This window comes from Pipra filicauda, unplaced genomic scaffold (assembly GCF_003945595.2).
Source record: "Pipra filicauda isolate LSUMZ 115617 unplaced genomic scaffold, ASM394559v2 scaffold193_size2426894_pilon, whole genome shotgun sequence".
Taxonomy (NCBI): domain Eukaryota; kingdom Metazoa; phylum Chordata; class Aves; order Passeriformes; family Pipridae; genus Pipra; species Pipra filicauda.
Genome location: NW_024104302.1, coordinates 1045534 through 1066305, shown reverse-complemented (window position 1 = coordinate 1066305; position 20772 = coordinate 1045534). Strand labels below are relative to the sequence as shown.

Genomic DNA, 20772 nt, shown 5'->3' with positions numbered 1-20772 from the left:
TAAAAAGGAGGGGAATGCAGGATGTGCCCCCTCCAGGGAGGGCTGAGAGGAGGTGCTGCTGACCCCCCCCACCTCCTGGGGCTTTGGCTGCTCCTCCAGCACAGGGGAGAGGCTGAGCCCCCAGAGCTCCTGCTCTGCTCTCCCCTCATCCTCCCACAGCCTTGGCCACTTCCCCTGGGAAACTTCAGCCCAGAGGGTGGATGCTGGAGGAGAAAAATCCCTGGCACTGCCTGATCCCCCCCCAGGAAACCTCGGGAGAGCAGGGATTTGTGGGCAGGTGAGTCCCTGTGCAGCCCACGCCCCTCTCTGATGAACCCAACACAGTTCCTGGGTCCAGGAGCAAACAAACTGTTTGTAGGGCTTTTTTACTGCCTCCCTTGAAGGACAAGTGTGGGGGATCTGCTGGGCTGGCTGAGCCCAAAGCTGGCAGGACCCAGGTGGGAAATTCCTCAAACAACCCTTCTCTTCCTCCTGCTGGGAGAGGTTCCTGCTGCCTCTCAGCACTTCCCACTCCTTTCTTGGTGCTGATTTTTTCCTCAGGCTCCCCCTGGGCTGTGCCTTGCCCGACAAACAGAGACAGCAGCAGCATCCCTGTGGATCCCAGAGCCAGGGCTTTCCTCACAGCTCCGACCTCCCCCTGGCACACACGACCCTCCCACTGCAGGGTTTGCAGCCTCAGCTCAGCCCAAATCGCCCCAGAGAGTTTTGCTGCATTTGGGGGGATAAAAAGGAACCCATTTCCTGCCCTGGGACATGACCTGGAAGAGAACCAAGCTCAGAGCCCCCTGTTTTATGGGAAAACAACTCCCTGTGTCTCTGCATCTGTGAGTGGGGAACACCACGCTGGGTTTCATGGCAAGTTACTCTTTAAAACTAAGTTGAAACCACACTTGAAACAAGTTTTTTTTTTCCAGGTTTTTTAATATGTAGGATTGCAAGAGAGCAGCCAGTTGGTGCTTGAGTTTTTGGCTCAATCAGGCTGCAGGAGCCTCCTGGATGCTTTTTCCAGGGAGGCAAAGCAGCTTCTTGCCTCGCTGAGTTTCTCTCTGCTCCACTTGCTCGGGTTCCCCAGGTTCAGCAAAATCCCTCAAACTCTCCTGAAATCCAAGAGAAAATAAATCCCTCCCGCCCCAGGCTGTCACTCACGGTGCTTTACACCACCAAGGAAGGTTTTAGTCACTGATTTCATGAGTTTGGAGGGGTGTTGGTGGATTTATGGCACGTTTTCCACCCTCTGTGCCCATGGGGGGGGCTCAGGGGGCTCCCACCTGCCCCATGTCCCCAAGTGTCACATCCACAGGGGCTCTTAAACCCCTCCAGGGATGTGACTCCAGGGCTGGACAGCCTTTTCCATGAAGTTCAGAAAACCCTCTCAAGAGGAAAATGTGGTCTTGTCTCATTTCTAACATTTCACAGCAAAGTGTCAATTTGATTTAGTGGAATCCACTTCAGATCAAAAAGCCCAAATGAATCATTTGGATTTTCTTGGTCTGCTTCAGAAACGAAGGGTTTTATTTTTAGGTGAATAAACTAGACAGTTCCAACTCCTGTCTTTAATGCTTTTTATTTTTAACAGGTTGATGTAGTGAAATATTGATGGCAATCTGTAATACTAAAACCACCAATTATATACTAAATATCCACTTAATATATGTGTGTGGAAACCTATTTAAAAGCATATTTAATACAATCCATGAAGGCCAGCGTAACACAATGTAAAACCCAATCATGTTATGATGTAGTTCCACATTTTATGGTAATAAAGAAGTAAAATGCAAACAAGCCCAGATCAGAGTTACCTTGGTGTTGCTCTGAGTTTAATTCTGCTGCATTTTACACGCACCACAGAGCAAGACAACAAGAATTGGTCCCTGAAAAGCTGCTTTGTCTGGGCTCTGCTCCAGCAGGACAGGAACCCATCCCAGAGCAGCAGCATTTCCCAGGGAAGCAACAAACCAACCCCGCTGGAAGCTGTGGGCTCAGAAGCACCATTCCAGAGCCTGTCTAGCCAGGGAGAACACAGGGATAATTAGTGCCAGAGTCACAGGGAGCTGTGAGGGCACTGCCAGCACTCCCTGCCCAGGGAAAATGTGCCCTCCAGAGTGGCAGGTCCCATCCCACACTCAGCTGCTCTGATGGATCCTGCTGGGTCTGGGTCTGATGGATCCTGCTGGGTCTGGGTCTGATGGATCTTCCTGGGTCTGATGGATCCTCCAGAGTCTGATGGATCCTGCTGGGTCTGATGGATCCTGCTGGGTCTGGGTCTGATGGATCCTGCTGGCTCTGATGGTTCAAATTCTCAAGCTGCTTCCAAACAAACGGTCTCGGAGAAGCACCAGGGTCCTGAGCACCTTCTTAGCAGGTCTGGGGTCCCAAAGTCCCAGTTGTCCACTCAGACTTCAGTGTCTTATTAAGTCATCCCAGATATTTTTTGGACAGTCTGTCAGGAATTCAGCCTGGACTGTTTTAGTGGCATGAAGACAACCTGGCTGTGCCATCTGGGCAGATGAACCAGCACAGCTCTGCCTTCGTGTCCTGCAGTCTCAGCTCGGTGGAGACAAGAGGGATGGGGTTTAAACTGGCTGTTGAGAGCTTCTCTGTGCCCAAGAACACTCCTCCTGCAGCGGGGGAGAGCCCCGAGCCATAAATAATGCACGGACCCCTCTCCCGGAGTTCCTCCAGCCTCGCATTCCTCGGGGAGTCAGTGAATATTCTTCCTCTCATCTCTTTTGTGTGGCTGCCGAGTGGTGGGCGGCTCTGGGAGAAGGGAGAGCCCCTCTGAGGTGCTGTGCTGACCTGCTTTCACATCTTCCTCCTCCTCCTCCTCCTCTGCGCTGCCTTCCCAAAAATCCCCGTGCCCGGGCAGTGTCGGAGCGGCAGCGCTGCCCAAAGCTCCCCTCCCGGAGGGTTGGATTTGCAGCTGGGTTTGGGAAGGAGTTTGGCTTCATATGTTCAGCTAAACGAGATTTTAGAGCACAGGCAAACGGGGCAAACTGTGCCTGGCACTGCTGCCTCCCGGGAAAACGAGGGGGGAGGATTTGGCTGCTGCAGAACGGCAGGAAACAAAAGGTGGGTTTCTCTCTCCAGGCTGATGGAAACGCTGCCCTGAAAAAAAGGTTTGGAACCTGCCCTGAAAAAAAGGTTTGGAACCTGCCGGGACTGCTGAGGGGAGGGAGCCAAACTTCCCAGCTGCTGAGCAGGTGCCTGAAAGCAGAATTCGTTGGTGTGGCCTTCCCAAAACACCAACAAGCTGTTCAGAACCTGAACCTGCTCGTGATGTGTCTGAGACTTAAAAGGAGTTATCCAGGTTGTCTTCATGCCACTAAAACAGTCCAGGCTGGATTGCTGACAGACTGTCCAAAAAAAATTTCTGGGATTCCTTAATAAGACACTGAAGTCTGAGTGGATAACTGGGATTTTGGGACCCCAAACCTGCTAAGAAGGTGCTCAGGATCTCGGTGCTTCTCCGAGGCCGTTTGTTTGGAAGCAGCTTGAGAATTTGAACCTCCACGCCCACGTTCACCTTGGGCTGTGCTCATCTCCACTTGAGCCCCCCCTTCAGGTGGGATTTGTGGTCCGTGGCTTGTCCCAGCTGGATTTCTGCTGGATTACAGCCACTGGCTGGCCCACACGGGGCACTCAGTGCAGAGCAGCTCTGTTGGAGGTGTCACACTGACACGCATTTCTCCTGCAGAGCAGCCCCAGGTGACTTCAGCTCTGACCTACTTCAAAGCCAGGCTGCTTTTGTCCAAGGAGCAGCTGCATTTGAAAGCAAAGAGGTAAAAGGAAGAGCTGCTGAAATCCTGTTTCCTGGTCAGAGGTTTGTGCCCCCAGAGAGCCTCAGAGCTGCTGCACTTTGCTGGCCGCTCTTTTGTGGGCTCCTTGGTTTTCCTGCCACGTCTCTCCCGAGCACAGGCTCGGCCCTGGCTCTCCCAGCCAAGCAGAGGTGAGCAGGCTCTGTTAGTCACTGCAGCATTTGCACAGTCCTCAAATGGGAGCAGCAATTAACTCCAACATGTTTATCTACAGGAATTATGAATTTGCTTTGCTCTCTCTACCAGCAAAGTGCACTGGGCTCCCACCACTCCCTCAAGTATCCACACAGCCCGTGAATTCCTGGTTTTTTGATGACTCCTGGATCTTTAGAAGAATCACATTTAGCTTTGTCTATGTTTTTTTCTGTCTCTCAATACCCTCCTGTAGATCTGGGGCTCCTGGGATGTTTCTCAAAGGTGCCTTGTTACCATCTATCCTGGTTCTCTTCCATTCCCCACCTGGATGGCAGGAAAAGCAAACAAGCCAACAGACCTTGCTGTGGGAACAGAAGACACTGAGGTGCTTCAGAGTGTCAGTGACACTATATTTGGATTTTAAGAGAATTCCATCAGGGCCCTGAATATCCCTGGGAATTCCTGCTGCCTTGGCAAGGAGGATTCAATCCATTTGGCTGCTGGGCCTTCCCTGCAAGACTCCCATTCACAGAGTCCCCTCCGTCTCACACCGCAGGCAGCCTGTGGCACAGAACACATTCCTGATTTGGTTCTGAGCTCGATGCCTCTCCTCAGCTGGTGTTGGAGGCTGCTGGGATGTGGGCTGGCTCTGCACACCACGCACACTCCCTGCAAAATGCTCCGCTGAACAAACATTCATTAAAAACCGGCGAATGTGAATTATAAGTGACTGTGTGAAGGTGCTGCTGAATTGACAACATATGCACAGAGCCAAGGTAAATGGTCTGGAACTCAGCAGTGAGGGATGGGAAGCTCTCACATCCCAGGCTCGCACGCAGCTCAGGGTGATGCTGAGCTGCTGGTTGGGGCAGATCCTGCACACTCGGTGTATTTTCACCAGCACGACCCTGTTGCTGCTGAGCAGAGGTGATTCCAGTGCCCAGGGGAGCTCTGGCAGAGCCACCTCCACCTGCTCAGCTTTACTGCCTTCATCCCACACAGCCAGCATGGATTTGCTCCTCAGTCTCTCTCCTGGCTGGCTGCAGTGGTTAAGCAGAGCATCCCTCCCTGTGCAGCAGGAGCACCCTGATCCACAGTTCTCCTCTCCATCGGGATCATCCCTCTGCAAAGGTGAAGCTGCAAAGCCCTGAAGGTTCCAGCAGCACCAGCTCCAACTGCAGCACAAAGGGAGGGCAGCAGGGTCGTTGCTGCCCTCCTACCAGTGCAGCTTTTGAACTCCCAATTTAGGATTCAAAAGGGGACTCAGAGCAAACTCCCAGTGCTGCCACTAAAATCAAGCATGTTCAGCACGAAGCCATCCCAGCCTCATTAGCCAACACCCCCTAAGTCAACTGAAGGGACTCAAAATTAGCCCCCATCTCCACTTTGGCTTGTCCTAAGAGCATCACTGATGCCAGTCCTCAGACTCACCCACTCCAGGGATCCCAGAGCACCTTCCAGGGGAGTTATTTGCAGTCCAAGCCCGCTCCACAACCCCTTGGATGCGGCTCCAGGTTTGCTGGGAACGTTTCCATTCCACACAGCCCTAATTAACAGCGGCAACAATCCCTTCCCATCCGCGGGAGGGAAACCCCGGCGGGCAGAGGGAACATCCCTCCAACTGCTCCCACGGCCTCGTCTCTCTGGGAAACCCCAGGGCAAACTTCCAAATCCTGCAGCACATTCCAGCCTGGTGGGGGAGCCGGGCTTTGCAAAGGAACCACGTTTGCTCTCCCTCGTTTAGGGGATAATAGCCCAGGTGCTCTGTTTCGTGAGACAATAATCAGAGCTCCCAGACCAACTCATTTCTGCAGAGGGGGTTTGTTCATGTGTTTTCCAATAAGGTCTTCTTTTCTCTCCCTGTTGTGTTGAGAGCTCTGGAAAGCTTTGGGTCAGAATCACTGGAGCCAAGGGCTGTCCCCCCTTTTTCTCCTGTGCTGCTCAGAGACCCCATAAATCAGAAAGAACATTATATTCTTTTTAAGCATTATACACATTATATTTATTTTAAGCATTATCCACATTATACAGCCATTATATGCATTATATAATGTATATTATATGTACATTATATAGCCATTTTTGCACGATGTCAAATCCAACACCATCCCAGGGGCTCACAGATGTGACACCAGCACAGGCAAACAAAAATCCCCCCACACCCAGGGCCTTGATTTCCATCAGACTGGCCATCAGCAAGATCCTCAGGGTGTTCTTACCACCCCTTGAAGGTGAAAATTGAATAACACCCAGATGTGTCCTCAACTTGGCACAACCATGTGAGTTTGAGGGATTCAGGGCAGTTCAGGTCTCACCCTCCTGTTTTGGGCAGCTGCTCACAGCAAGTTACAGGAACACCCTCAAGAGAAGCTGCTGAGCTTCCACGTGGGATCTTCCCCCAGCCCTTTTTCCAGGACTTGCACCCTGCTGGACAAAATATCACTGTGTCCAAGCAGAGCTGGCCAGGGGCTGAGTTAATGGAACTTCCAGGTCTGATGAGCTGGGTGTTAAAATCTCCCCGTGGCCAAGAAACACAGGACTCACACTCTGTGCCTCCAGGAACTCAGGGGAAAGAGCTTTCCAGGACATAACTGTTTTTCCAGCTTTTCCAGGCACCCCACCATCTTTGCTGAGCCCAGATCCAGGTGTACACCCAATCCATTCCTTCAGAACAGGAAAATGTTGGTGTGTATGGAACTGGAGAGGTCCTGGAGTGCAGCTCCTGGCACCCACATCACCTAATCCCACTGCCAGGGATGATCCTGCCTTAAACCCTGCTAGGCTCTTTATCCCCATTATTCCCACCGAGCAGTCACTTCAGGATTTCAGTCCTTCAAGGAATAACAATAAAAAAAATCCTTTCTAACTTCCAGCCTCGAGTTATCTGTGACCAGTTTACACCCTTTGCTCCCAAGGCAGCACATGGTTCAGCTGGAATGGCTCCATTTCCCCCTCAGGGTTTATCCCTCGGTGTGTTTTCCACAGAGCAATCCCAGCCCTTCACACACTTAAACCAGCTCAGTTCTCATCATCTCCCCTCCTAGAACAGGTGTATGAGAAATAAAAATATGAGTTTATAGGCGTATCACGAAGTTGTGAGATATCCAAGTCTCAGAGTGGACTTGGGTGTCAGGGTCTTATTTGGCCAGTTAAGGGAAATATAAAAATTCCTAAAAATTAAAATCTTTTGGGCCATGTGAGAGTTTGGTACACAGGGGTTTCTTTTCTCTCTTTGGGCTAAGAACAAAGGAAGATCATCACTTTTGACAGGGGATGGCCAGTGGCCAATTAAAAAGAAGGGAAAGCCCCTTTTCAGAGAAAAGAAACCTTTTTAGGTAAAAGTGAATATATTAAGCTTATCTGAAAAAGGTGGGATTTTTGTAAAACTATAAAATGCATGAAATTTAAACCCAAGGGGTCTTTTCTCCCCGAAGAACTCAGTGTGAGAGCGGACCCAGCATGAACTCTTTCTTTTGTTTCATGAGTTTTTGCCATCCTTCTAAATTTGAGAGAGAAGTTTTTCTCACAGGCACCTCTTTTCCTTAACCCCCCTCATCCTCTCACTCTGCTCCAGGCTGGTGGAATGAAAACACCACCTTCTCCAGTGGCATCAGCACCTCCTGAGCTCTGGAAGGAACAGCTTTGGAAAGAGCCTTGGCAAGGTTAAAGCAGCCACTTAATTAAAAAAAAAAACCAAAACACTAGTCAGGATCTCTGTGATATTATTGTGGTGATTTACATAACTGCACACAAATTCCCAGGTATGGACTGCTTGGAACACTGGGTGTGTCCCCTGGGATGGATGTGCCAAACAAGCAGGCAGGGCTGGAGCACTCACAGGTCTTTCTCGGTGATGTTTGAGGTCCGTGCTCTTCAAAATATTAATTTTAATGTTGCACCACCACAGAATCTCAGAATGGTTTGGGTTGGAAGGGGTTTTAAAGCTCATCCAGTCTCACCCCCTGCCATAGAAGGGACACTTCCACTGGCCCAGGTTGCTCCAACCTGGCCTTGGACACTTCCAGGGATCCAGGGACAGCCACAACCTCCCTGAGCAAACCCTTCCAGTGCCTCCACAACTCCCAGAGATGGGACAATCAATCCTTCCCTTTATTGCAGAGCCCATGGGAGGTTTATCCAGTTCTCAGCTCCAAAATTCCACCCTGGAGGGGAGTCCACACCCAAGGGAACATGTCTGGAGCTGAGCCTGAGCTGCCCCACGTGGCTCATGGAGGGGAATTTGGGTTCTGAAGAGAAAACCTTTTCCACTGCACCCTGAAGTCTTAAATATTATTGTTCCCTGTTGAGTGTGGGTTAAGGGAGGAAAACAGTGACACTTTTGGCTCTTTTGCAGCTCTTGTGAAGGCATATAAAAATAATAATGAGCCACTCAAGCACTTTAAGCAGTCAGGCAGTGATGAATGAGATCCACTAAAACCCTTCTGTCTTTGCCAAGGGCACTCTGGATTATACTTGAACCTGTTTTAACCTCAGCACTTAACCTTCTTTTCCACAAAGTTGTCATTGCACGACAACAACCAGGATGGAGCTCAAAATAACAAGTTGAAGGAATGGTTCCCTGAGAGGAAAGGACTATTTGCTTTACAGTTGGGGCTGGGGGTTTAAAGTGTAATTTATGAGCTTGCTAAACCTCAGATTTTAAAGAAATGGGAATATAATTCTGTGTTACCAGTAAAGGAAGGAGGAAAGGGAGGAAATTCAGCATGAAAGAGTTTTTTTATGACAGCTCGGTATGAAAAATGTGGGGAAAGAATAGAGACAAGCACTATGTGCAGAAATTATAGGACTTTTGCACAGAATCCCGAAATCAATGAGGTTGGAAAAGACCTCCAAGACACACAAGTCCAACCTGTGACTGATCCCCACCTTGTCCCCCAGCCCAGAGCACTGAGTGCCACATCCAGCCCTTCCTGGGACACCTCCAGGGGTGGGGACTTCAAACCTCCCTGGGCAGCCCCTGCCAATGTTTAGCAACCCTTTCCATGAGGAAATTCCTCCTGATGTCCAACCTGACCCTCCCCTGGCACAGCTGGAGGCCGTTCCCTCTCCTCCTGTCCCTTGTTCCCTGGGAGCAGAGCCCGGACCCCCCCGGCTCCCCCCTCCTGTCAGGGGGTTGCAGAGCCAGAAGGTCCCCCCTGAGCCTCCTTTTCTCCAGGCTGAGCCCCCCCAGCTCCCTCAGTCCCCCTCTGGGGACTTCAAAGGGAGACCCACACAGATGTCCTCCCTCCCTTGATCTCAAATCCTTTCTTGGAGACAGAATCCCACAGGCAGCAGGAACTCCTGGGAACTCGAGCAGAAGTTGGTGCTGCTCCTGCTGTGCTCTGGGTTGCTTTTGCTGCCTGGAGCAGAAGGACACTGATTTCCACTTCCTCCTGGGGCTCAGCCACAGCCCTGCACGTTGCTGCCACCAAACCAGAGCATCCTGAGTGGGAAAGGACCCCTGAGGTGCCACTGCAGTGGAAATGCTGCCCAGCTCACAGCCACCCACGTGCTGCCCACACCCAGGGCAAGCCCCTGGGTCCAAAGGCACAACTGGCAGCTCCTGGTGCCTGCAGGAAAAGAGCTGGACATGCCAGTGTTCCCTTGGGAATATCCTCTGCCATCCTTTGCCTACCCACACTCACCAGCCCAGGCACTGCTCCCAACTCCTCCCCTCTCCCAGTTTGCACTGGGCAGGCAGAAAAACCCAGCCCAGAGTTACTGGGCACAGTCTCCCAACTCAGGAGCAACACACAAAACCTGCCCAGATGGATCAGGGAATCGTGGGATTGTTCAGGTTGGAAAAGACCTTCGAGGTCATCAAGTCCCACCCAGCCCCACCACCACGTTCATCACTAACCCAAGTGCCACAGCCACTTGTTTTTTGGGCTCTGCCAGGGGTGGGGATCCACCCCTGCCCTGGGCAGCCTGTGCCAGTGCTTTATGGTACCTTCCATAGAGAAATTTTCCTTAATATCCAATCTAAGCCTCCCCTGGAACTACTTGAGGCTGTTTCTCTCACCTCAGGAACGTGGGATTCCCCACAAGCAGCGAGAATCCCAAGCCTAAAACTGGGATTTGGGTGACACCAAACCATCACCTGCACCTTGGAACCACCACCCTCCTCAACAACCTGCTGCCAACACCTTGTCTGACAACCCCCCAGGGCTGAGGGGACCCCAAACAGCTGGAATATCTCCAGCCTGGATGTGCTGCACAGGAGAGGAGAAACGATTCCAGGTGGGATCAGGAGATGGAGCTGCTGGGGCCCAGCTTGGAGGAGGGATGATGGGGGATCTGAAAGGTTTCTTAGCACAAAAGCCACATCCTGACTCCTGGTTTTGTCGTTTTTGATGCAAGTGTTTGTGTCTTTTTTGAAAGACAAGAGCAATGACAAGAACATACTTGAGTCAGACATTTATTTCTCCTCCTGATAGGAAAAAAAAAAACCAGCATGGAAGGACCAGAATACACAAAGGGCTCACAATGACTGTGTGAACAACTCACATTTCATCCCCCAGGCTTAGATATTACTGTAAACACCTCCCTGATTTACAACAAAATAAATGCCCAGCACATTTCCCTGCCCCTGGTGACCAAACTGGCCTTGCTTGATCTCCACAACTGGTTTGTCTCTAAACTGGGAATGTACAGTATTTATATATGAACATAATGATTTGTATTTTTGGCTTCTTTCTGGAAGAAAAAAAAATGCTTAAATGTGATATGCAGAGATCCAAGTCTTCTCTACTAACACTTGTTTATGCAGGACTCTTAGAGAAACATTTGATCTTGTGCAATAATAAATGGCTGGATTTTTTTGAATGTATTGAGCCTGATCCTTTTTACACTGAACACAATGGCTGGAAAATTGTTCTTCTCTATAATAAGATTGAAAATGCTCCATTATATTACTATAGTTAATAGTTTTGTACTACTGATGTTGAAGAGATTCTCAGAATAAAGGGTTAAATGTTGCATTAACAATAACTGTGGTGGCTGTGCTTTAACCCCCTGCATTGCACAGGTTTGAAACACGGGAGGAAAATGTGCTGCAATTAATTGTTCCAACCAACAGCACAGCAAGTGGAGGAGTAATTTGGGCTTAGAAACACCCTTCCATGTTTAACAGCATTCCAAAGGGGAAGGGAGGGGGACAGTTCACTCAGGGATGAGGCTGTTTAGCCTGCAGGCACTTGCAGAAGCTGCCTGGGGTTTGGGAATAGCCCTGGATGCTCAGGTACACTCTGATTTGAAAATACAGCTTTCAAAATGGTTTTTTGAGTGAAGGCATTCGTAGAAAAATCTGTTTGGTTTGAATTCCTCCTGCACAGGAATGATGGATGTCCCTGTGCCTGCACAAAATCCCAACCCATCCTCTGCAACAAGTTAAAGCAAATCCCCTCCCTTATTTAAAGTTCAATCGATTTTAATAATAAATATTTAACCATCAACATAAACCAGGCAAACAGCTCTTTGCCCTGAGGAGATGACAATTTATTGCCAATAGGAATGGCAGCAGGAATTGACAATTTATTGCCAACAGGAAGGCAGGGAGAGCCCTGTATTGACAGGAGGCTCAGAGAAACCATCCCCAGGAAGCTCAGAGGATGCTCTGTCAGGAGCATCTTGCTCTGGGAGCTGCCCTTGGCAAGCAGGGAATGAAAACCTCTTACTCAAGGAAAGCCAGATGTGGATGTATAACTCAGGGTTCACCCTCACCAACCTCAGATTATACCAAATTTTGCCTTAAAACCCCCAAAAAACAGAGCCTGGTGTGCACCTGCCCCACAAGTGCCAACGTGGACACTGCACATGCTGCAAAGTTCCCCAGCTCTGGGTCACTTTTCCCATTACTTAATCCAAAACAAGCCAAAAAATCAGACCATCCGTTATTCCTGAGACATCCCAGGGCTGCAGTGTTTTATTCTGCGCTGAGGTTTTTCATTTGGATTCATTTCATGGCAAACAGAAACGCTTCAAGACAAAAAGCTTTCATTTTTCACGTGGGAAATCCCCTCCCAGGAGACCCCTGCTCGTTTTTCTGGTGTCGTGCACAAGCACCAGAGGAAAAATCCTTTCCCTCTTGATCTGATTTTCCCTGGAGAGATGCAGATGTGCAGAGACATCTGAGGGGCTCTTTGTTCTTCCCAGGGATAATGAGGAGGGTTTTGCAGGGATGGGTGGAACTGTGGGGGCTGACAGCACCATCTCACCCCCATTAACGTCTTCAGGAGGGAAATTCCACTGGGGTTCAGTGGAAATAGGGTTGGTTTGTCAGCCTGGGATTTGGTTTGTCCCACAGCTCCTCCTCAACAGCCATTTCCACCGCGGAATCTTCTCTCTCACCACATCCCTGGAATTACACACACCCTGCAAAGAACTCCTGTTAATCCACTTGCAATCCCTGGACAGAACTGAATCCATTGGTTGTCCCTGTGGATGTCACCTGTGTTCCAGGAGATGCTCCAGCATAATTTATCATGAATTAATGACCACTTAGAGCATCTGGAGGAGGGGTGGTGGCTGCAGGATCCGTGGCCAGGGTGGAGTAGGGAAAATGCAGCTCAATCCACAGGGATCCAGCTCAACCCCTGACCCAGCAACTCCCTCCCTTCAGGGTGATATCCCAACCCTGCCTGCTCGTGCTGGGCATGGAAACTGTTCCATTTTTTACATAAAACTTGGTTGAGATGGGAATGTTGTTCAAGAAGCTTCCGCAGCTGCAGTTTTCACAAAGCCTTTGGGGAAAACACTTTGGTTCTTTTCAGTTAAAAAAAAAGAAAAGAAAAAAAAAAAATAAAAATCCACAAACATTAAATGCTTCAAAGAAATGATGATCAGAAGACTCTGTGGCTGCTGTAATCAGTCATCACCTCCAAGCAAAAGAGGAGAGAACATGTCATGTTCTGGGAGTTTCCTAACCCTAAACCTCATCCTAAACCTAACCCTAAACCTAACCCTAAACCTAACCCTAAACCTAACCCTAAACCTAACCCTAATCCCACCAGTATATCCAGAGAAAAATACCAGCCTGATGGACAGAAACTGCAGTTTCTGGTCTGTATTTTCACAGAGGAACCAAGAAACCTGGTGGCAAATGTCAGATCTCACCCCAGGTCCCTCTCAAACAAATCACCCCTTTCCAGATGGCTGGGAGTGCCTCCCACCTCCCAAAATGGGACACCACCACCCCTTTGAGGTCACACTGATGCCTCCCTGACGTCCTCGTTCCTCTTTCCCGGGTTTCTGCATCCCTGGAGAGCTGCTGTGAGTTCCCAGCCCTGCTCCCTGTGTGACAGGCAGTGAGGGATCCCACGTGCTCCTCCACAGCCTGGCAGGAGGAGAGGGAAGAAACAGAGGATTTCATGGATGTCTCTGTTCCAGCAGCCATTTCAGTGCCGGGGAGCAGTGGAAGTTTAGATGACTAAGGGTGAAGCTTTCATTAATTCCTCCCACTGGTCATTAACTCTCCTCTGCCATTAATTCACTGTCCTGCCCGTGGCACTGCAGTGATGCTGGATTTTGGACAAGGGGCTGGAGGGACAGGACAAGGGGGAATGGCTTTAAACTGAAACCCAGTAGGTTTATATTGGACATTGGGAAGGAATTGTTGGCTGGGAGGGTGGGGAGGCCCTGGCACAGGTTGCCCAGAGAAGCTGTGGCTGCCCCTGGATCCCTGGAAGTGTCCAAAGCCAGCTTGGACGGGGCTTGGAGCAACCTGGGCTGGTGGAAGGTGTCCCTGCCCATGGCAGGGGGTGGCACTGGATGATCTTTAAGGTCCCTTCCAACCCAAACCATGCTGGGATTCCAGGAAAAGACAGGGACACCAAAAAGATTTAAGACCCAGCAGGTCTTAAATTTTAAACAGCACCTGCTTTTTGTTGTAGAATCATAAAATAATTCAGCTTGGAAGGGACCTCAAGAGGCCACCCAGGCCCTCACCCAGGAGTTCTCACCAAAGTCAGACCTGTTTTCTTCTTTAATTCAGTGAGAACTTCTCCTGTTTCATGTTCAGGGTTTCACCCTTTCTGTCTGTGAGGACCATGGACGTGGTGGGCAGAACCTTTCAGGGAGTGTTTAAACCCACAGGGGGGTTTGCAGCACTCACATCTTGCTTTTCCACAGGGCACCCACTGCCCTTGGTCAGAGAAGCCCCAAGATTCCCCAGGAGGGAACATCTGGGAGGTTCCTCATTATTTGCCAAGAAGTCTCCAAGGGGCCCGAGGGGTGAGGAAGAAGGTCAGGACAAGGTGTGTTGTCCCACTTTCCCTCTCCAGATGGAAACCATGCTGGGTTTTTATATGTTCCTTGTCTCTCCTGGCCTTAACTTAGTTTGGGGCATGTTTAAATCAAGCCTTTTTCCCGTCTAGGAAGAGCACAAGTCCATTTGAGAGCTTCCCATGGTTTTACCCTCCATCCAGTGCAGGCAGCAAGGAGTCCTGACCCAGGAGCTGCTGTCAGGGAGAGCCTGTGACAGGAGCTGTGTTAGTCCCAGGGAGCCAGGGGCTGAGGAGACACCAGGACGTGGCTGCTGGAAGACATTTCTCCTCTTTGCTCTCAGTTGTTTACAGCTTTGCCTCTCCACTGCAGCTCCCAGGACCTGTCTGAGAGACTCAGAGGTGCTCCCAACGCAAGGAAAGGCTCATGGAATTCCCAGGACTGTTCTGGTAAAGCCTTGCAGCCCTCAGACATCCCCTCTATCCCTAAAACCCTTTTGTTCAACATTTCTTCCTCAGCTCTTGCATTTTGCTCCAGCTGCTGCTCTGAGTGCAAATCCCTGGGCAGGGGTGGCTTGGAGGGGACAGGGGAGCTCCCACTTGGCCTCCTGATGAATGACTGGGATGAATGGGAATCACCTGGAAGTCAGGAGTGGTTCTTGCTCTCCTCCAAACACAGTGCCAGGGAAGGCTGAGCCCTCAGCTGGCTCTGACACACAGAAATCCTTTGTCCTTCCCCATCCCTGAGCCTCCTCTCCCTCTGCTCTCCACCTGTCTCTGGCACCCTGGCAGTGCCCATTTCTGCCATGTCTCAGCTGTTTGCCTGGCCAAGAAGCAGCTCAAACCCAGAACCAAGCACAGAGCTTTTAAAAGAGCATTAAGGAGGATTTTATCCCTGGGCTGGCCAGGTCTTGAGTCTCAGCTTCTCAAATGTGCAGCACCAACGTCCCAAGTCAATGAGCTGCAGCCTCACTTCTGAAATTTCTGTCCCTGTTTCACCCTTTCAGTATTAAAGGATTTAAAATCAGGTTTGCCATGAAAAGACCTCACTGAAGCTCCACAGTTTTCTCTCTGGTAGATTTTTAAGTCCATTAACAATTCAAGCCCAGGAAGATCTTTTTTGTGAATGTTCAGCCCAACTGGCATCCCCTCAGGAAACTTCCTGAATTTAAAGCATTATCCTCCTCCCAGTTTGGGATAAATAAAGGGAATACAAAGGGGGAAGCACCACCACAGTCACGAATCCTCAGGGGACAGAGAAACTTAGCCCAGAAAAACATGGAGTAGGATGAGGGTCTGCGTTTCTCGAGGGCAGGGTTTGCACGTCAGCCAGATGTGTGACCCAGGAACAACCCACCTCAGTTCAGACACCACCTGAGACACCCCCAATACCCCTGCACTCCCCCTGTGCCCACACACTGAACCCCAACAGCACCTCCAGACTCCAGATATCACAACCCAGGCTGGGACCTGGTCTCTCAGGAGAAAAACTACCTGTTTGTGTAAAAGGCATCACAGAATCGCAGATCTCACTGTGGCAGCTCAGGTCCTGCTGCAAACTTTGGGAAAAGTCACAGTGCTCCAGAAAAATTGTTCAACAGGAAAGTAAAGTTTTCCCAAGTCTAGCAGCCACCATCATGATTGTTTATTTATTTTTTTATTGAGGGAAGTGGAAGTTGTGTGATAAGAGTGGAGAATGGACTAATTAAAAGCTATTCACTAATCACCGACCTCATGGATGCACTGGAAAGAATGGGGGAAAATATATGTATGGGAAAAGGCAGATAAATTGACAGAAACCTGTGTCTTAAAATAGCACTTTTCACATGAGATCCTGTCCATTATGTGGTCCCTGTCTGTCAGGAGAATGTGTATTGAAAATAAATGAGTTCTATCCTTCAATTGTCATGGCCACGAAAATAAATGGACACGGCAGAGCAGGCCTGGGGGAAGTCACTGTGTCACCTGGGATGAATTGGAGGTGTGAGGAAGCCCAGTCCACACACTGCATTTAGCAAATGACCTCATGGGAACATGTTCAGCCACCAGAACACCCAGAACACACCCCCAGTGCCCCAGCCTGGCAGAGCTGGGCTGCTGGGCATCGTTTCTCGCCAAGGTGGCACCGAGATTTCCCACTCCCCTGCTGCTCATATTCCCAGTATCCACTCCCACCCTTCAGGATGGGTTTGCCCCACGGGCTGAAAGGGTTTTCACAGGTTTTCTCCCACGCCTTTGCTGTGCCACACCCCAAATTGTCCCCCAGGGCTCCCCTGCCATCGCCCGGGGGATGGAACAGCAAAGGACCACGAGCCACCCTAAGGATCCCAGGGAAGAGGCACTCCCAGAAAATCCCAGCAGTGACCAGCCACAGCTCTCCCAGGCTCAGAGACCTTCAAGTCACAAGGAGCAGCACGAGCACAGCTCCTCCAGAAAATCCCATCTGCCAGGTCCTCTCCAACCAGGACCTCCCGGGAGGAGCAGGGCAGGAAAAAAGGGGGGGATTTCCTTGGCTGCTGCTGTTTTCCTCCCAACACTTCCCTCCTCCAAACACTCCAAGGCAATGGGGTTGCTAAAGCATGTCCTGCCTGTTTTCCCTTCTCCATTGCCCTGCCCACAGCAGGGCTCTGCATTATCTGATCTGCTGCTCTGTGGCAATGCCAGCACGGGGGCAGCACGGCCTCGCTGTCCCTTTGGGGGGGCTCGGGGGACTCACTCCCCTGGGCACACCTGAACGTGAGGAAATGCCTCACAGGCATCATCCTGGGGAGGAATCGGGGAGTGGAGGGAAAGCCCAGCTCAAATCCTGGTGATAAAAGCAGCGACAGAGAATTTCAACAGGGAAGGGGAGGAGGAAGGAAGGTAAAGTCGTGTTTTCAAAGTGCCACTCCCAGCTCCTGCTTCCCCACGAGGCAACAGCCCCGTGGGCTTTCTCCAGGGCCACCCTGCACCCCACACACCCCTCCCTGCACCAAAAGCACAGCCCTGACTCCTCCAGCAGCACCTGATTGCAGAGTTCCTGCCTTGGTGCAGCCTCCTGCTGCAAAGCTCCTGCCTCTTCTGCTCCCAGGGGCCTGAATTTGGGCAGTACAGACAAAAACCAACCCTTAGTTCTTCACCCTGCTGACGTATCACAGAAGTGCTCTGGGATTTACATCCTGTTTCCCTTCAGGAAACAAGGCAGGTGATGCTTCTCCTGTGGGTGCTGCAGCAGGATGGATGGGCTGTCACAGAGCCCCAGTGCAGCTGCAACAGGTTGGTGGTGATTAAATGCAAAATTCATCCAGGACATGAGGTTCTGATTCAGCCTGGAGGCAGCTCAAAGACCTTTCCAGCTTCTCCCTGTGGAAAAACTTACTCATCCTTCAAGCAGACACTTTTTGCTGCCTCTTATCTCCGAGAGGTAAAATCTGGAAGGCAAAGCAGGATCATTGTGTCCCTGTTGAGTGATGCTTTCCTGGATTTCCATAACCTGAGGGATTGCCTGGAGTCAGGGACACTGAACCCCTGCCCCTCTTAGAGGCACAACAAGCAGTGTTGTCTTCTGGATCATCCAGGACCTGCTTTGCAGAATGCCCTGAAGTATTTCCCTGAATCCCTCCAGCACTTTGACAATGATAAGCACTGTCAGTCCACATTCTAGCTGGCCCTGATCTGTTTTAACACATCATTTATTTGGCAGACAGGGAATGTTTGTCTTTCTGGAAACTACTGTGTCCCCCCGTGGAAAAAAGGCAATAAATCATTGTTTCAGGAGCAGCTGCCTCAAAAAACTAACTGGCCAGGGTTGACACCCCACTGTGTCCCAGGGGGGCTGCCAAGAGCTCCTGCCTTCTCTGAGAAAAGGATCTGCTTTTTTAAGGCCTGCAGATGTTTTGGAGGTGTTGTTTGCTCCCTGGCTTTGAGGCTTTTGCTTTTGGCTGGTGTTTATTGCCTTATTGGGAAGCAAAACAGCTCCTGCTCCCCACACCCTCACTACAGGTAAGGGAGGTCTGTCCATCCTGTCGGGATCTGTCCTCACTCCCCAACTCTTCTGTCCCCTGGACTTTGGCACCTGTGTCTCCTTTTCCATCCCATTCTCCAGGCTTGGTCACACATGGCTTGTCTTTAGCAAGCCCCTCTCCTTGGGGCTTTGTTGACACCTTCCCATGACCCACAGGACCCCCACGACCCCCCCCCTCTGCTCAGACCTGCCCAGGGAGCAGGAACAAGGGACTGGTTTGCCTGGGTATGCAGGGCAAGGCATCAGGGTTATGCACAGGCAAAAACTGAGGCATAAAATGATCTGCTCCTGCTCAGAGGTTTAAAGGCAGCCCAGCCCAGGTGCTGGCAGAGACTCTGGAGCAGGACTCAGTTGGACTCATTTGCTGCGAGATCCAGAAGCAGCAGAGACAGAAAATATTCCCTTCTCCTAAAACCACACCAAGATCCTGCTGACAAACCCAACAAAGATCCTGCTGACAAACCAGACCAGCACAAAACCTGCCCTGGCCCCTGCAGGACTCAGGGCAGTGACAGAATGAGCAACATCACCCCCGGAGAAACAACCACTGAGAGCTGGAGCATTCCTGACTCCAGGAACACCGACCCCCCCTCCCCGACAGCTCAGTCAGTGCCAAGGGACTGGCCAGCATGGTCTGAGGGCACAGTGTGACTTACCCAGTCCCCAGCACCCCCACATCTCAGCCAGGATGGGCTCAGACCCCCAGCCTGGGGGAGCTGCCCCCTCTGCAGCCCCCTCGCCTGCCCCAGCAGCACAGGGGGGCACCACTTCTTCCAGACAACCTCCTTATTCTTTTTATTTTACCCTGGCACTTTCTGCCAGCCCAGGCACCCAGGGCAGCCTGCACTGCCAGCAGGAGCTGGAACTGAGCAGTGTCTGCTTCCCTCAGGATGCTCAAGTACCCGGCTCGCTCCACCTCCCCCAGCCTCGGAGCAGACTGGGATCAGAGCTCAGCCTCATTTCTTTCCCTCTGCTTCTCTTCTTCCCCCCTTCTCTCCAGCACAGCACCAGGCATGGCACAGCACCAGGGAGGTACCCAGCTGCTGCCCACACTCCTCAGCAAACCGAGACTGATGAGCCACGAACAGCAGGAACAAGCAGAAAAATCTCCCCTTCCATAATTCCAGCACATCTCCAAACACCTGGAGCAGTACAGCTGGACACCACTCAGAACAGCCCCGAGCCCCTGCCCTTCTTGCTGGCCCCTTTCCAGCCCTCTCTGCTTCCTCCAGCTCCTGACATCCACTGCCCAAAGCAAGAGACCCCCAAGCCCCCCGTGGTGCTCAGCAGGACCCATCTCATGCCCTGCCCTGACACCAAAGAGCCACCTGAGTGCCACGGGCCTCGTGCAGGATGGAGGCTGGACCTGCTGCAGCCCCTTGCAGGTCTGGCCCCACAAAACCCCCCTGTTAAGACTCCAACAAACAAACTTCAGCTCAACAGGCTGCTCCTGCTCCTCCTCTGCCACGCCAGAGCCTGGCAGCCGCTCGCCCACCACGCCGTGCCCACGTGGCTTAGCCAGCGACCTCCAGCACCACCCTGGCCCTGCAACACCACCATCCACACGCCCAGAGAAGAGGAAAAGCAGAGTGTCTGCTCACACTCACAGTTTTGAAGTCCTCGTGGTTGCACTCCTGCCCTTTGAACTTGCAGTACAGCATCATATCCTTCAGGTCGTGGCCCACCCGCGCCAGGAACTCCTGCATGCTGAACACCTTGGGCTTGTAGTGCTTGAAGTTGGCCTTCTCCTGGAGGATGGCCAGGACGGCGGGGTCGGCCAGGTGGGGGTTGGGGATCTGCAGGTTGACGTCGAGCAGGGCCAGCAGCTCCCCGGCGTGGTACAGGTCGTTGGTGGTGAGGCGGGAGAAGCGGAACTCGTTGAGGTTGCAGATGGTGACGGCGGGGAACACCAGGCTGTTGGCCACCACCTCGTCCACTTTGGTCACGTGCTGGTAGGAGAAGTAGAAAGCCACCCTGTCCGAGCTCTCCACCAGGAGCAGCCCCAGCGAGCCCACAAAGGCCAAGGTCCAGAGCAGGCGCCGGACGGTCACCGGGCCGTAGACGAAGACGTGGCGGAGCCCGTGGAGCGTGGTGGTGTTGGCAAAGATCTGGATGCTGGAGGGCTGCAGGCTGCCCATGCTGTCCTCGCTGGTGCTGTCCTTCAGATCCATGGCTAAGTTAAACCCTGGCACTGCTTTTTGGGTCAGTCTGCAGCTAGAACTGGGATCTGGATCTCTCCTCTCTCCCAAGTAATCAAAGCCTTCAAGGGGCAGGCGAGAGGAGGGGAGTGAGAGCAGCTGCCGCCAGTTTATCCCACGATCGCGGCAGCGGCTTCGTCGGGGTAAATATTTATATAAAATCCATTCAAACTCTCGCTCTTGATTTCCTCGGTGCGATAAGGAGGGCTGGTTTTATTTAGGGAGACACCAAGGTGATGTGGAAGAGATGTGGGTGGGCAGCGAGAGCGGAGCCAATGGCAATAAAGTCCTCCCCCTGCACACACACACACACACACGCACACACACACGGCCGAGGGGAGAGGAGATTAAGCGAGCGAGCGAGTTTAAAACAAGGCGAGGCAGCTCTCGGGCTGTTAACT

General features: G+C 51.5%; 1 protein-coding gene across 1 annotated transcript in view; it reads right to left on the bottom strand.

Annotated features, from left to right (window-relative positions):
* The window catches only part of LOC114000920 (acid-sensing ion channel 2), a 370989-nt gene extending 350436 nt beyond the window's left edge, over positions 1-20553 (bottom strand). The window contains exon 1 of the mRNA XM_027745691.2: positions 19781-20553. Within this exon, the coding sequence (XP_027601492.1) occupies positions 19781-20344 (564 nt within the window). The 5' untranslated portion in view covers positions 20345-20553. The remainder of the gene's footprint in view (positions 1-19780) is intronic.
* Between the last annotated feature and the right edge of the window lie 219 nt (positions 20554-20772).